The sequence below is a fragment of the Hippichthys cyanospilos genome, chromosome 4, assembly GCF_059441005.1.
Source record: "Hippichthys cyanospilos isolate Australia breed blue-spotted pipefish chromosome 4, RoL_Hcya_1.0, whole genome shotgun sequence".
NCBI classification, from domain to species: Eukaryota; Metazoa; Chordata; class Actinopteri; order Syngnathiformes; family Syngnathidae; genus Hippichthys; species Hippichthys cyanospilos.
This window is the reverse complement of record NC_142372.1, coordinates 23349235-23365737: the sequence shown is the minus strand read 5'-3', so window position 1 is coordinate 23365737 and position 16503 is coordinate 23349235. Positions and strand designations below refer to the sequence as shown.

General features: G+C 38.9%; 2 protein-coding genes across 2 annotated transcripts in view; one reads left to right on the top strand and one right to left on the bottom strand.

Moving 5' to 3' along the window:
- The first annotated feature begins 3763 nt into the window (after positions 1 to 3763).
- On the top strand, positions 3764 to 6300 carry mesd (mesoderm development LRP chaperone). Its single transcript, XM_088413335.1, has 3 exons — positions 3764 to 3992; positions 5332 to 5564; positions 5744 to 6300. The coding sequence occupies exons 1-3, from the start codon at positions 3837 to 3839 to the stop codon at positions 6006 to 6008; spliced, it is 654 nt and encodes a 217-aa protein (XP_088269461.1). The 5' UTR covers positions 3764 to 3836; the 3' UTR covers positions 6009 to 6300.
- Positions 6301 to 7436: 1136 nt separating this feature from the next.
- The window catches only part of cemip (cell migration inducing hyaluronidase 1), a 92379-nt gene continuing 83312 nt past the window's right edge, over positions 7437 to 16503 (bottom strand). The window contains exons 27-30 of the mRNA XM_088413333.1: positions 12126 to 12212; positions 11461 to 11618; positions 11141 to 11241; positions 7437 to 10312 (exon numbers count right to left, since the gene is read on the bottom strand). Coding sequence (XP_088269459.1) covers positions 10185 to 10312; positions 11141 to 11241; positions 11461 to 11618; positions 12126 to 12212 — 474 coding nt within the window. The 3' untranslated portion in view covers positions 7437 to 10184. The remainder of the gene's footprint in view (positions 10313 to 11140; positions 11242 to 11460; positions 11619 to 12125; positions 12213 to 16503) is intronic.

Genomic DNA, 16503 nt, shown 5'->3' with positions numbered 1-16503 from the left:
AATGTTTTTCCACTTTCCACAGTTAAATATGTGCATATAAATTACTTTTGGTGCATTTCCGATTGCATTTCTTATTAACTCTTTTAGTGTTAAGCTTTATCAGAAAAAGAAACCTCTAGAGGCCCAGCATATTTAGCATTTTCAGTCATCTTCAGGGCTGATAATATTGTGTGCTATATCTATGTAAATATGGATGGTCCCAAAAACAAGTGTTTTACTGACATTAAAACACAAAACCCGTCAATAGATCGCACACAAGTTCCGCCTACCGAATTGGTCCTTGTGGGAACCCAGTATTCATAACAAATGTTCATCTTCAAGAGGAGCAGTAATGTTTACGCAGCCCTATTCACACTGGCTTCCCTGTCTGGTTCACTGTGTGGTGTGCAATACCAATAAAGTGCGGGATGAATTTCCCCACAAGAAACTATGAATAAAATACAATTCAGTTCTGTTTGCATTTTGACATTTTTTTCACAGTACTACGTGAACCTTAGCCCTCTGGCTCCAAGTCATTAAACATGAGCCACAGCTGCCTCCCTGTCAGTTCAGTCAGTTTCTTTCACACACAAAAAAAAATTCCAAATAATGAAATAATAAACTAAAACAAATATTAACAAATCTCTGAAGCAAATTTTTATTTTGTGCTGCTTCTCTACTACTTGCATCTACACAATGCCCAGTGTATACCCAGTGTATATATACTGTATATATATATATATATATATATATATATATATATATATATATATATATATATATATATATAAAAATACATTGGGCCCCCGGTTTACAAGATGAATCCGTTTTCTTTAGGATTTGTTTACCTTCAAATTGACGTAACAGCTTGTTACGGCCATATTCCCTAGTGAGGGTAGCCTAGCCTAGCTTAGCCTTCTTCGTATTTCTTGATTATCTATAGATTCATTTCCATACAAACCATCTTCTTACTTCTCTCTTTAACATCACGAGCAATCTTGGGACCCATGGCTGACCAATTCAAGTTTGAATGAAGCACTAAAATACACTATAAATATGTTTTAGTAAGCACTCACAGGCGAACAGAGCTTTAACATTCCGCCATTTTGGAAACCATGACACCAACCCACAGCATCGTAGTGCTTCTGTGACGTCGACCAATAGCAGACCAGTATCTAATGCTGCGTGCACACCGAACACGAAAATTTGCATTGCTACGCCCATTCACGGGGCTTTCACACAGTCACGGCTGCAAACTGACCGCTATGTTTAAGGAAGCGTTTTTGTCGTAACGCGAAAAAAATGGCATAGAGAGGGGACCAAAAAACGGCGTGGTCGACATCGTAAGGTGAAAAGAACGCAAGACAGGGACGTCGTAAACCGGGGGTCCAACTGGAAAAAATAAATATGTTAACTCCTGTAATACCAACCCTTCCAGTTAAAGCATATTTGGCATTTCTCCATGGCAGTGAAGAACGGAGCATAGTCACATTATTGGGGCATTTACAGTGGTCCGTATTGTTTTTGTACAAATTATTGCTATTATTTTTATTTTATTTTATATACTGTACAGTGAACCCTCCCCACATCGTAGTTTTTTTTTTTCCATTATGCAGATTCAGCACATCACGGATTGTTTTTCCATTACGCAGATTCACGACCAAGGATTTTTTTTCATTACATATTGGACTTTTGCAATTGCTCCCAAGCGTTCTGCTCCCGTGAAGTCTTGTACTGAGCCTAAACGCCAACAAAAAAATGATGACAATTGCTGAGAAGATGATACTTCTCGATAAGAGAAGTTACGCAGTCGTGGCCCGCCATTTGGGAGTGAACCAATCCACCGTTTGCAACATTAAGGAAGCGGCGAACATTAGAAGACGGCTACCATCACCTTTGGCAATTCAGCGAAACCAGTTTTTATGACTCGTAATAAAACGATCGACCGTATGGAAGCTGCCTTAGCAATCGAGATTGCCGACTGCTGGAAGAAGAACGTAGTAAACCCCTTTCTTTTGAAGTCTCGCGCAGCTGCAGCCATATTAGTAGCGGCCTGGACGTTGAATTAAAATCTAATCTGTACATGATCAAACAATGTTGAGTTTACACTTGAAATCCCATTTTTTGATAAAAGAAATCTAGATAAGAGATTTACAACGGTCTTGTGGACCGTCTGCGCTTTACTGTCGAGTGTCTTTTCTGCCTCTGCCTGTTGACAACAACAGTGCCGGGGTGTGCTTCATGAGTTACATGGCGCGCACCTGTGGAGTTTTAATCTACTGCCGCCCCAACTCCCGCCCGCAGCAAAAGGCACACACACACACACACACACACACACACACACACACACACACACACACACACACACACACACACACACACACACACACATATTTTCAGGGCAGAGAGACACACAGTAAGGAGCAGACGTTCGCCAGACCGTAGGAAAAGTCTTACCTAAATATCTTTTATAATAAAATGGTATTTCAAGTGTAAACTCGCCATTGTAATCATCTTTAATCATGTACAGATTAGATTTTAATTCAACACCCGGGCCACTGCTAGTAAGACCGCAGCTGCGCGAGACTTTAAAGAAAAAGGGAAACAGTTCTGTTCTAAATTCCTATTTGCCGCTGCGTTGATGTGCATGAGGGTGGATTGCATCTGTGCGTGTGTAATAATGGGTAGGTCCCTTGTGCGCTGTTGTTGGGGCGGGCATCTTACGGGACAGCTAAGCGGGGTCCTACGAAGTTGAGAGGGGGGCTTGTTTAAATTGTATTGGTGAGCAATGATGTCGCGAGTTCTCTCGAAGTATTTGCTGTTGAAGAAAAAGTGGGCGTTAATAGAAATACGGTTTGGTTTATTGTTTTGGAGTTCCCACGTTCAGTTGTAAGCAAAATAAAAACCAAGTAATTGAGCCATATGAATCTGACTGCTTTTTGATCTGAGCTGCTTCTTTGTGAGGCGCTCCAGCGCAGGCTTCACAGTCTCTCTCTCGCTCTCTCTCTCTCTCTCTCTCTCTCTCTCTCTCTCTCTCTCTCTCTCTCTCTCTCTCTCTCTCTCTCTCTCTCTCTCTCTCTCTCTCTCTCTCACCAACAAGTTCACTACTGTACAGTGTATACGATTTAAGTAAATATGAGTACTGCAGTAATATTTGTCTTAAACAATATGTATAGCATGAAGACTTTTCACATTTAAAACAATTCAAAAACATTCATTTGTTTATTTATTTTTTAATATGAAAAGTGGGTGCGCTACTTCATGGATTTTCATTCATAAATGTGCAAAATATTTTGAACATTATCCAGCCTGTTTTTTTTTAAATTTATTTTGTATTTGGCATAAACAATTAAAACAAAAGCCTCCATAGCACTACGAGTTGAAAAATGATTACCAGATTGTTTGACCTAGACCTTGGAAAATTGCTAGGCATGTGTAGCACCCAAGACGTACTAAGTCCATTTCAGACATATGTTATAATGTACAGCATATGAGCAACGAATATCTGAATGTCCATTTAGCCTCATTTTTGGACTTTTACAGGGCTCATACTTGTTTGTAATTATTCTGACAAACCATAATAGTGTCTTCACTTGAATGGATGTCATTAATTATCAATAATAAAGTATACAGGCAGTTTGAGAAAAAAATATATCATTAGTGTGTACCAGTATCCAAAGATTGATGACTCATGCAATACAGATTGCTTTCGGATGGTGAAAATATTTTTGTACTTTATTTTGAAAATCCCTCCACCCATTGTTTTTGTTTCCAGTCCGCTTTTGCAGCTGAGACGTGCCCGATCAGCCTGTTGCCCAGCCAAAGCGCTAGCCAATCAGATCTGACCATCTGTAAACATGGCGTCAGACTTTCGGTGGAAATGTGCAGTCCTTCTCTTTTTTACTTGTTTGTTTTATTCTTTGGTGATTGGTAGCAAAGATAAGGCCAAGAAAAAGAAAGACATAAGAGACTACAATGATGCAGATATGGCTCGCCTTCTTGAACAGTGGGAGGTACCGTATCATGCTACTTTTCATTGAGTGATGTTAGCTTAACCGTTAGCCAGCGCGCACCGATGTATTCAAATGGACACTTCTCCAGTATTTTGACCCGATAAGGCCGTCCTCGAATCAGCTCATTTGAACCCCCACACACTGAAGAGTCTTCTATTCTGCTCCAGGGTCGATTGTCACAAGGTTGCCCTTTATGTTCAAGTCTAGGTGAAATGTTTTTGGGTTTTTTTTTTGCGCCTGTGTTTCCCCTTCGTGAATAAGTTTGATTTTCGACGTCTCATAATTGCTCTTTTAAGCCGTCTAGAATACGTATTCCGCAGTCATCCAAAATAAATGACTGTACACTGTATTGTTCTGATTGCTGTAGCAGATGCCTACTACAGCTCCAAATGTCTTCAGATCTGTCTCTTTGGAGAAGACATTTTAGGGACAAAATCGTCAGAAATTGACTTAAATACTGACCAAAAACACTTTTGACCATTCTGGTTACTGTAGTAGAAGTCAGTCATTGGACAGTACTTGTTACGGCTCAAACCGTACTCAGAAATGTCCTTTTGGAGATGAGAAATACAAGCAGGGACTCAAATAGACCTACATTGACAAAAAAATCTCACCAAATATCACTGTCTGAAAACCCTTTTCTCACTTAACACTTACTGTAGTCGGCAATGCTTGGTCATAACTCGCTACAGTTCAAATTGTCTTTGTGGATGCCACTTTGGAGAAGACATGTAAGGCATAAGACCGTAACAGAATCTGTGCACAGTGAACAGTAACAGAAATCAAAAAATATAAAAATTAATTAAAAAAAAAAACTCTACGATATTTATGATTTGTGCAATAGAAGGAAATCGTGGGCCACTACTTACTATAGCTCAGTCCTTCTCAATAGTGGGGGTGGGTAATGTAAGGGGAGGCGTGGACGACCTCAGGAAAATGATTTGTTTTTGCCATTTAATGCCAGCTATTTGTTTTGCTTATGTAATTGTGGCAGAAAATTTTGTGATCGCGATTAAAATTCAATTAATTGTGCAGCCTTACCTTGTAGCGAATGTATTGTTTTTCATGGCTTTATTACTAACAGTAGGGTAACCACTGAGGTGGTGCGTTGTGACCCACCTCCTCACCCGTCGATCGGCTGGATCCCTAACATTTATTTTTTGGAGACACAATAACGTATAAAGACTCAGAATGATACACAAATATACTCAAATGTTTTTTTTTTTGTCCTCTCAAAGAAGTCTGGGCTTAGGGTCAGAAAAATGTATGGAATTTTTAAAACACAAATGTTGTATAATGACAACATTGTATATTTGTTTGTGTGTGCACCATTTCACAGAAAGATGATGACATAGAGGAAGGTGATCTTCCAGAGCACCGGAGAGCTCCTCCTCCCATCGACTTCTCCAAGATCGATCAGTCCAAACCTGAAGATCTGCTGAAGATGTCTAAGAAGGGCCGGACGCTGATGGTCTTTGCTACTGTGTCAGGGGAACCCACTGAAAAGGAGACTGAGGAAATAACTGGCCTGTGGCAGGGCAGTCTCTTCAATGCGAATTATGACATTCAAAGGTATGAAATAGCTTTTGGATAGTCACACCACACCGTGTTTGATATTTCATCTCCGGTGTGGAACACTGTAGAGGGTTTCTTAAAGTTCCAGTTTCTGTTTTTTATTTACTGGAATATTTGACTTGTATTGATGCTTTTTCATTTACATAAATATACCTGTTGTTTGTGTCCCTCTACAGATTTGTGGTGGGCTCCAACAGGGTCATTTTCATGTTGCGAGATGGCAGCTTAGCTTGGGAAGTGAAAGATTTTCTGCTGACCCAGGAGCGCTGCTTGGACGTCACTGTGGAAGGACAGGTGTTCCCTGGGAAGGCTGCCAAGGAGGTGGACAGCAAGCACACGCGGGAGAATGAAGTAAACGCCAAGAAGAGCAAAAAGAAGAACGAGAGCCCAAAGGCAGATTTGGAGAACAACAGAGCCAGCTATGTGAAACAGGACTTATGATGGAGGGACAAAGGTGTGTTTTGATTTGAGTTTGAATGAGCTGGTTGCAGTTCGAAGTCATTCATCATTGAACTAATAAATGTTTTTGTTTTGTTGATCAATATGTTCTGTGTGACAAATTTGCTCTCTGTGTGATTAGATCTGCGGCGCCGTGTTTTTCCATGTTCGAATTCACTTTTCGCAGGGGTTTTCCGGTCCCAATTAACTGTGAAAAACAAGGTAACGCTGCATTTGAAAAATCTTTTCTGTCTTGGAATTGATCTGAAAGAATAAAAATAAAGCCTTCTCATTATTTTAAAGAAAGAATTTGAATTTGTTAAAAACATTTGTAAAAACGGTATTTTTTATTGTTTGTGTGCACCCGTGTCACGAGATTAATCCATTCCGCGGTTGGCTCGTAAAACAAATTCACCGTATGGCGGGCAATCCAAACCTGTGTTAAATAGACAATGCGTTTAGAACCCCAGGTAAAAGCATAAAAAATAAAAAAATATAGAAAGGATTTATTTACCTTTGAGCGGCGCTTGCTGATATTCCCTAGTCAGGGTGGCCTAGGCTAGGCTAGCTTCGTATTTCTTGATTATCTCCAGCTTCCTTTCCATATGAATCATTGGTTTACTTCTCTCTTTAACATCAATCTTGGGAGCCATGGCTAACCCTTTCAAGTTTGAATTAAGCAGTAAAATGCACTATAAATACTGTTTTGTAACCGCTCGCAATAGAACAAAGCTTTACCATTTCTGCCACTTTAAAACGAGTGAGGCCCACCAATAGCAGACCAGCATTGTAGTGATGCGTTGCATGGAGGCAGTTAGGCAACAGAATAGAAAATAAGTGCAATTCCCTAAAAACGCCTGCAGATGGAAACAAAACAACACATACACAGCCAATCCCCTAGGGTCATGACAGTTGTATATGTCACGAAGCCATAAAAATACCGTTAAGAGGGGACGGAAAAACTCAGTATTCCACGTCGCAACATGAAAAAAACGTAAGCCAGGGACGTTGTAACACAGTGGTCCACTGTATGTGCGTGTAAAAAAAAAAAAGTGATTTGAATTTGCATCTAGTTTACAGCTCAACTTGACCTAGCAAGGAAGATGGTCATAAGATGACAGTGATCCCACCCATGTGCCGGGTTAGGTTAATTTATATCAGTGCTTCTCAATTCTATTTTGGCAAGCCCCCAAGTATCCTTTTTAACAGTAACAAAAGAAAAAAGCAATATAAATCAACTTTCAACAACTGTTAATTATTTTATACAGCGTTTATACGGGTTACAGCTTAGTTGAAAACAGAAAAAAAACAAGCGCATCAAAGTGCCTGAAAAAAAAAACCTGCTGCCCTGTAACTGCTTTGAACAGTTTTGAACATTTCAATTGGTTCCCTTTTCAAGTCATGTGAATAACCAGATACCAGTCCAACGTCTCTCTTCAGCATGATTTATTTCTGTACACATTTCAAAACACAAACATGAACTTTTTTTCATTTTACAAGCTCATACCACTTGTGCAACACATCCATTTTGTATATACTTTAGCAGGCGGTTGAAAGATGGATCTACTGTCATTTGGCTACATGTGGTAAACACACAGGAAAGTATTAACCATACAACTCAGATGATGTTTCTTGCAGATTTGGATTGATGGTGTCTGTACAATAAATATGTATAAAATATATGTCATATCAGTGGATTTAAAAAAACTCATTAAACATACAAAGCTCTGAATTAGCTACTCCTACACCCTCCGAAAAAAAGACCAGCTCATTTCGGTCAAGGGAGGGATCCAGTTTGGAACAATAGTTTCTGTAAGGCTTTTAAATAGGAAAATTACACCTGTAAAAACTCCATTTGACATGTGGCGGATATTTTTTTTTTTTAGGAGGGCCTCTTGCTAGTTCAACACTGACAGTACCAGAGGGATGTTTTAAGAAATACAAGTTACAAAAACAAGTACACAACCAGGTGTTGGACGCAAACAATATCTTTTTTTTTTTTTCTCTCAATAACAAAGTTGGACATTTAGCACCCTAATTGCACGGAATATCTAGAACATCACTTTCATGGAAGTATGCAGATGATGCATATTTGATTTACATGCGCTCGATTAAATTATGTTGTTTTAATGGTATTTGTGCTATATTAACCCCTGGGTGTCCGGGGATTTTTCATTAACCTAGCCCCAAGTAGGGCTGACTTGGAAAGGGTCATAACATCATCAAATATGAATATATTTTTACTTGCAACCCCTTTGTGTAGTGGAATCAGCCCTATCTACACATATTTATTTTTTTCTTTTTTTTTTTGAAGGGGGGATGAAACCTATGTCCCCCCTAATGTTCCTTTTATGCGATAATAGCAAACATAACCCTGCTGTGTATTTATAGATTCATGAAATTGAAATAGGAATCTTTTATGTCACAATTAGAGTGTTATGACTTTTTGAAGACTTTTGCATTATGGGAGTCCAGGCTAAGCCAATCAACAAAGTCATTGAAGATCAAATGTCATGCTGGGCACTAGCGCCACCCTGTGGTTTTGAGGTGTCAACACAAAAGATTCTATTGCGCCCTCTTCGCCATTTGCCATTGTAAGGATTCATGCAAAAATCGGGGGAAATGCATGATAAAACATTGGGTATTCAATGTCCAAAAATGACAATATTTCCAATTTTGACTGGCAGTAAATGAGCCTGACATGGGCTCAATTTGACACCTATAGGGTGTATCTCTCGTGTTCCCATTTGCAAACATTTAGAAGGGACAGCAGCATGGCATTTTGAAAGTCGTCATGTTTTGACAATTTATGCAATATTTTAGCCTCCTAATGTTTTTATGAATGCTTTTCCTTTGATATCACACATCACAAATGTCAAAAAGCCAGAGTTGGGTCAAAACCTCCCTCGGGGTAAAGGGAGTGTGGAAATGCCAACAAAAGAAAACATTTGAATATATGTGCAAATATGCTTGTAGGCTCAATGTTAAAAAGATAGCATTAGGTTTTAGCAAATTTTAGCATATGTACGAAAGTGATTTGCCACTCAAAAATATGTATTCCACAATTCCATACGCCCCAAGAGCCAATTCCAGAAAATCTAACAAATCTATATTGTCTCTTTACTCATGTTGTTATTTTCAGAATGTGAAAATGGTCATTGTGCTCTTAAATTATATTTTTTATGCATGTAATAGGATTGCTGTGTTTTGTTTTGGGATATGTTCTCATTTATGAATACCTCCCCGAGTTTTAACATACAGTAAGTAAAACTCCTAGTACTCCCTAGTAAACTAGGGGTAGGACGAGACACATTTTTGTTCTTCTTCCTACTCTCTTTAGCTTTTCTTTTCTGTCTTTGTCATTTATTTTTACATCATATGCTGCATTTATGTGTTAATCAATCAATCAAAAAACATGTCTGTGCGCATCAATGACAAAATCATAATACTCCAGTATTATAAAATATTATAAAAACTATGTGGATAATCTATTACGGAGACTTTTTTTTTTCTCTCCATATGTAAAATTTGCTTGACAAAAATAAACTTTGATGGTTTAGCTTCAGCTATGAACTGAACTCTGCAGTTTTAGAAATGCTTAGGTATCTGACTGGCGTAGCTACATGGAAAACGAGCCTGTCATCAGACCGGCTTCTTAAACTTTCTCGCTTTGCTTTTTACACAGGGATTTGACCTCGTCCCTGTATTTGTCAACTGCCCTCTGCTATTCGTGCACGTATAGACAATGCACATGGCATAATCTGTCGAAGGACGACTATTTTGGGATATGAGATGATTAATCCACTCATGTTTACGCAAAACGAGCTTATGTTACAAGTTTTAACAGCTAGGCTCAATACAAGGTAACGACATAATGACTAATGTGCCCGGTAACGTAAAGAGAGTTTGCCATAATTCGAAAGCTTTAGCAGCAAGGAGGGATTATGTGAAGTCTAAGCCATGAAGTGGTCTTAGATTCATCATGGACAGTGTTTCTTAATCTCAACACACGCAAACACGCAATTTTTCTCCAAAAACACACCACTCGCTGGACCAGTTGCATGGCGCAGGGAAGTCGGCAGTCAATGTATAGTGTATTAAATGAGTGTGTTGTATTTTCTTATTTTTTTCGTCATCGCATTGCAGCCTCATCGCTGTCCTTCTCGTTCAGCCCATCGCTCATAATTTCATTTTGTGGACCACGGGGATTGGCAGAACCTGGTGGATCTTGGCTCTGTCCGGGTCGACCTCGAATCGAATCCAGTCAGGGTGGAACGAGCCCTTGAAGCCTACAAACGCCAACTTATCTGTGGGGAGAACACAATGCAGATGATGCGAGGACCTGAAATGCGCCAGTAAGCTTCTTCCAGGTTTGCGTCAACTGGCTTTGGTGTTCCTGTGCGGCTAAACTTGTGAGAATCGGTTTGAGTTTTCTGCCAACATATTGCGGACGTTTTGGAGAACTGAGGACATTTAGGCCGGTCCTCACTTGTTAAGACCTCCTTTTGAGGGTCAAGGCTTGCTTATAGAGTAACGATTTGAATTGGGTTAGGGTTGAGGTCAAGGTAAGGGCTAGGGCTAGGGCAAGGCAATCAGACGAGCGAGGAATTGATGATACTGTTATAATCAATGAGTACAAACGTGTGTGTAGTCAAGAGCCACAGTCCATCCTCTTTTCAATGTTTCCTCTCAAAGAACACATCTGATTTAAATCGGGCTTGTTATCAGTCTTCTTGTGAAGAGGAGCAAGTATGAAATGTAAGAGGCTTGTGAAGCAGATATCTAATTATCACTTTGCATTTATGGACAGTTGCTAAGTGCAATGTGATGGTCAATTTTTTTCAACTGCTTCTGAAGTAATCCTGATGGCCGTCAACTTCCATCGTGTACCCTCCCCCTAACTTCAGCAAACCCTGTCGGTGTGACTGACAGGACAATACTTTTTTTTTTATTGCTCCAGGGATGTCAGGAGCTTCCTTGGGGTTAGAGCAGTCACTGGGGTAAGGTTTCAAACGTGGTGAAACAGCACCATCTACTGTATATTAGTTGAATGCTAATTTGGCAAACATTAAGGTTATGCTACTAATTGAAGAAAAGTTTTTTTTGTTTGTTTGCTTTTAAAATGTAGAAATTACCTTTCAGAGGCTTGCCTGAGTCTGCACCAAGTCGCTCCAGTGCTTTGATCCATGCACCTCTCGTGACCAGACGGCCTTTTGATGTCAAGAGAACAACCGAACTGCAGAAAACAATGGGATTCATGCAGCATTGAAATAGGCAGTTAAAAAAAATAAAAGATGCGTTTATGAAATTAAAGAATAGTTTATGTCACATGAATTTAACAGTTTAAGGAAAGTATTCACTTTATTTTTGCTTTGTCATGTTTAAATGACTCCTAAGTGATATTTTCTTCAATGTGAATATTATACGTCTGGGTCATTCGAAAGCCTCATCTTACCCATCTTTCAGCCCAGTGATGTAGTTGTTGATCTGTGCAGGCACACCCTGAAGAATTGAATTCCTGAAGCCTTTGCTGTCCACGACCTTCCCATCATGCCCATCGATTACAGTTAGCTGCACGCCATCTTCTGGTTGGTACAATTTTCTGCCATTCACCTGTCATTGCCAAAACATTATGATACTAAACACACTGTCCAATATTATCTGATCAGACACTCACATTAATATTTGTAAGTAAACTTATGATTGTATGCAATTATTTTTTATACAATTTTGTGTATGTATATATATATATATATATATATATATATATATATATATATATATATATATATATATATATATATATATATATATATATATATATATATATATATATAATACACACACACACGCACACACACACTCTAATATATGCACCAGGGAGCTAAATGTCATGGCTATCTGCTTTGCGGTTGCCATGGCATGTCAATTTTCTGGAGTGTCACCTGAGGGTCCAAGCAAGTTCCAGGGGATCCACGAAATTCCCCTGACCCCTGCCAGTGAACCCCCTGCAAGGCTAACAAGCCCGACCAGATTTGAATGAATTAAAACGATTACATTATTTGTCAGGCACAGATGGGCATGCTCCAGCACAAAGGACTTGCTGAAATACATAATTACTTCAGTAAAGGCAAAGTCCTCCTTGATGTGGTAAAAACGAGTATTATAGGACTCCAGCTTGACTTCCAGTAAGTGCTCTGGTGAGTGCTGAAACAAACAGAAGGAAACATTATGAGGTCATTTTGATGTTTGATAGAGACCTAGCTGCCACAATAAAAGAGCAAATAACTCCAATGGAGATTGATTATCCTCTTTTTTAGCAGGTTCCAGAGGTGAGCACTTTGCCAGTACTGACGGACTGTCCGTCAGTCTGTCTCTAACAGACGGCGTTTTGAAACGACAGGAATGCTCGAAAATTTGGCAAATTAAAAATGTCGGAGTTGCAATTGTCATCTGTCGTTTTAATCGTCGGGATAGACATTACGTCAGATGTCCTTCATATGTCCGTCAGCCCGCCATGCCCCTTTCTGCTTACCTAAATTTAATTCAACTGACTGGCTAACTTGAATGGGTTAGCCATGCATCCCAACATTGCTAGTGATGTTAAAGAGAGAAGCCTAACCTAATTTTACTAGGGAGTACAGTGGACCCCCGTGTTACAACGACTCTGATTTACATCATTTTCATGTTGCGACGTGGAATACTGAGCTTTTTCATCCCCTCTTTATGACATTTTCCCGGTTATTCGACCAAAATTGCTGTCATGACCTTAGGGGCTTGGCTGTATTTGTGTTGTTTTCCCTCCATCTGCTGGCGTTTTTAGGTCATTGCACTTGTTTAGTATTGCTGTCTTAACTGCTTCCATGCAACGCGTGACTACAATGCTGGTCCGCTATTGGTCGGCGTCTCCTCACGGAGATGGTGTTCAGCTATTGGTCGACCTCACTAATGGAGTAACGGTAAAGCTTTGTTGGATTGTGAGTGGTTACAAAACCGTATTTATAGTGCATTTTACTGCTTAATTCAAAGTTGAAAGGGTTAGCCATGGGTCCCAAGATTGCGAGTGATGTTGAAGAAAGAAGAAGATGATTTGTATGGAAATGATGCTGGAAATAACCCTTATTAGGGAATATGGGCATAACAAGCGCCACTCAAAAGTCAATAAATCCTTTCTATATTTTTTATGGTGTTTTCTGATCTTATACATGTATATTATATATACGTAGCACTTACTATACTATTTTGTTTCCAATTTTTAATATGTATGTTCAAATGATGTTTTTACCTGGGGTTCTAAACGTATTAGTTATTTAACATAGGTTTGGACTGCCCGCCATGCGACAAATTCACCTTACGACCCCAACCGTGGAACGGATTAATGTCTTTCTGATTGTATACATGTATTTATATAAAGGTAGCACCTACTATACTACTTTGGAACCAGTTTTTAATATGTATGTACAATTTTGATGCTTTTACCTGGAGTTCTAAACACATTAGCTATTTAGTTTAGGCGTGGATTGCCCGTCATATGATGAATTCGCTTTACGAGCCCAACCGCGGAATGAATTAATCTCGTAACACGGGGGCCCACTGTATTAGCTTAGTCCGAGCAAGACAGCAAGCTAAACACTGCGTCCTTATAGTCGTTTGTAGCTTTAAATGCATATCTTGGCATCAACATCAGCAGAGTGAAACGAAAAATAAAGAAGATAACTCAAATCAGCCAATAGCACATATTTACAGCAGTTGTAAAAGAGAAACTGAAATTAGCTGACAATTCAAAGGCAATTAACTTATACATCACTTTAGCTTTTAAATATGACCATAACAATTTAACAAACAACATTGTGCATACAGGCGTTGCCCGTTTGGAGTTCAATACGCGCCTCGATCGGCACAGATTCGATCACGTTCTTTTACCCAACTGAGTAACTTCAACGCTCGAAAGCTCATCAAGCTTCCCGTTTGCACAGTTTGGGGCAAAATAAAAGCATAACAAGAGTCGTCTAGACTCTAGAACAAATCAACTAAAAGGCAGAACAGAAACATTTAAACTCGCGATCGTGGGAAAGAGACAAGACTGCATTCAAACGTCATCCATACAGTGTTTAGGAAGGAAGCAGACAGAATGCGTATCGATTTCTGTTTGATTTAAATATCGATTTAATGACCTATCATATCGATTTATTTCGTAGTGATGCCGATCGTTGTGGGGGTAGTTAGTGGAGCACAGCGGACTTTAAATTAATGCCAGTTTTAAAGCAATGTTTTTACAAAAAAACAAAACAAAAAAACCCACTGCATTTAACAAAATAAGAAAGATAGTTTTTAAAAAAAATTTTTGTAAAATTTAAAAAACACAGTAAATGTAGAACAATATTTTGAAACACACATGTACCTTACTCATTACCTTAATAATTCTACACTTGCTAAAAGTGGACTACCATTTCTGATTATTAAAAAAAAAAAATGGTAACAGAGAGCTTCCTCTCAAGGTCTTGAACATAACATTGCCTAAAATAGTGATACACTCACACACATGCACACACACGAGCACACACACGATGGACCACTCAGAATCAATCCGCCTTAAAGAGACACTGAGTAGGTTTTAGTGCCATCTCATGGTGAACATAGAGAATGCAACAAATTTGAAGCACACACACAAACTCCCGTGTCTCCGAGAAACCACACGTTGCAAGGCTACTACAACTACACTACATTGGCGAAGTTTTTTTCCTTCGGGTATCTTTAGCACAAACATTTTAGCCTCCTGTATAGGCATTCACTAACTATGTAATAGTGTTGGGCTGATATCGGTATCTGCGAGTACTAACAAATTGCTGCTGCCATTTTCCCACACATGTGGAACATAAAGTGTCTTGGTGTGATGTGTGGTCAGTTTTTAATGTTGAGGAAAAAAAAAACAGGCGTGCGTCATTAGAGTAATTGTGTCGATTTTGAAATTTTTCAACAGAAACTTGAATGAGTAAAGCAGTAATATGCAAGACTGGAAGTAAGTAAGATGCAGGGGGATGACAAGAGTGAGGAAGTTGTCAGAAAAAAAAATACGGACATGATTGTGCTGCCCCCCTCCTTTGTGATCTAGTGCAGTAGTTGTCAACCTTTTTTCAGTGGATTATTAAACATACAGTAATACAGTAAAATAGCCTAGTCACTTTGATAGTGAGTTAATATAGCTAATTTAGACACTTATGTCTAAATTACACGCATGCGTTGCCTTCATTATAAGGTATACAAAAAGGCTTTCAATTTTTATTGTGGCTCTAGAGAGTTTGTTTTATTTAATTATTTATTTCTGGTTCAATGTGGCTCTTTCAACATTTTGGGTTGCTGACCCCTACCTATCTAGCCCATGTTTCACTTTCACCAGCATGCAGAGCCATGGAAATAGTCTGCTTATTGAACCCACATTCTGTTTTCTTTGATATTGCAGATACTTCAAAGTACAGAAAGCAGCAAGCTTGCAAAGAGTGCTCTGACCCAAGAGGTGGAGAAGAATGAGACATGTAGATCATTGCAGAAAACCTTCACTGAGGTGGCTGACCCAGTCAGAACTGTCCAACGGATGGAAGCAGAACCGAGCAGAGGTAGCAAGATCTGCTTTAAAGCTTTGCGAGAGGAGGCTCTGTAAGAGTATGACGCAGAACAAGATGGGGCCAGCAGCACAGCCACACGGGCACAGATAGAGACATCCCTGGCTGAGAAAACAAGCAACCCACATGGAGATCTTATTCAAGTAATGGGGAAAAAAATAAAGAACATTTCACTTATTTTTCCCCCTCAATTCTATTTTTTGAATTGTCACCTGCTGTGACAGGGCTAACATTTAAAATGACCTTTATTTGTAACATTTGATTTACTGTATTTTAACGTTGCATGCTTCACTTCGCGAATTTGCGGACCAAACTAACTTTCACCTATGACAACCACTGAGCCTGAGCTGAACCTTTTTTTTCCCCCCTGAAATAGTGGCTCCAAGTTGATCTGCGTCCTTAATCATACCTGACAAAACCGATGTGTTAAGAATTTTCAACCGTTCTTTATTTGACAAGTATAAAAAGAGCCAATGAATTTAGCGCATTTTAGAGCTAACATACAAGGTATTTGAGAAGCTATAGCTAATCTCAGTCTTTCTAGGAGGCGAGACAAACCACAGAAACAATGCAAGATCTTTGTAATAGTTTTCTCCTTGCCTTTCATAAAATACACGTGTCTCATGTCTTCTTATTCTGAGGATATTTGTTTGTTTACTGAAGCGGCTTGGATTGGCTGTCTGGCCAGCGTATCATTGTATTTGCATTATATGTATTACATTACATTATTATTGTATTTACATTTTTATATATATATATATATATATATATATATATATATATATATATATATATATATATATATATATATATATATATATATATATATATATATTATTATTTTTTTTGTATTGATCTCATTGTGTGGCCCATTTGGG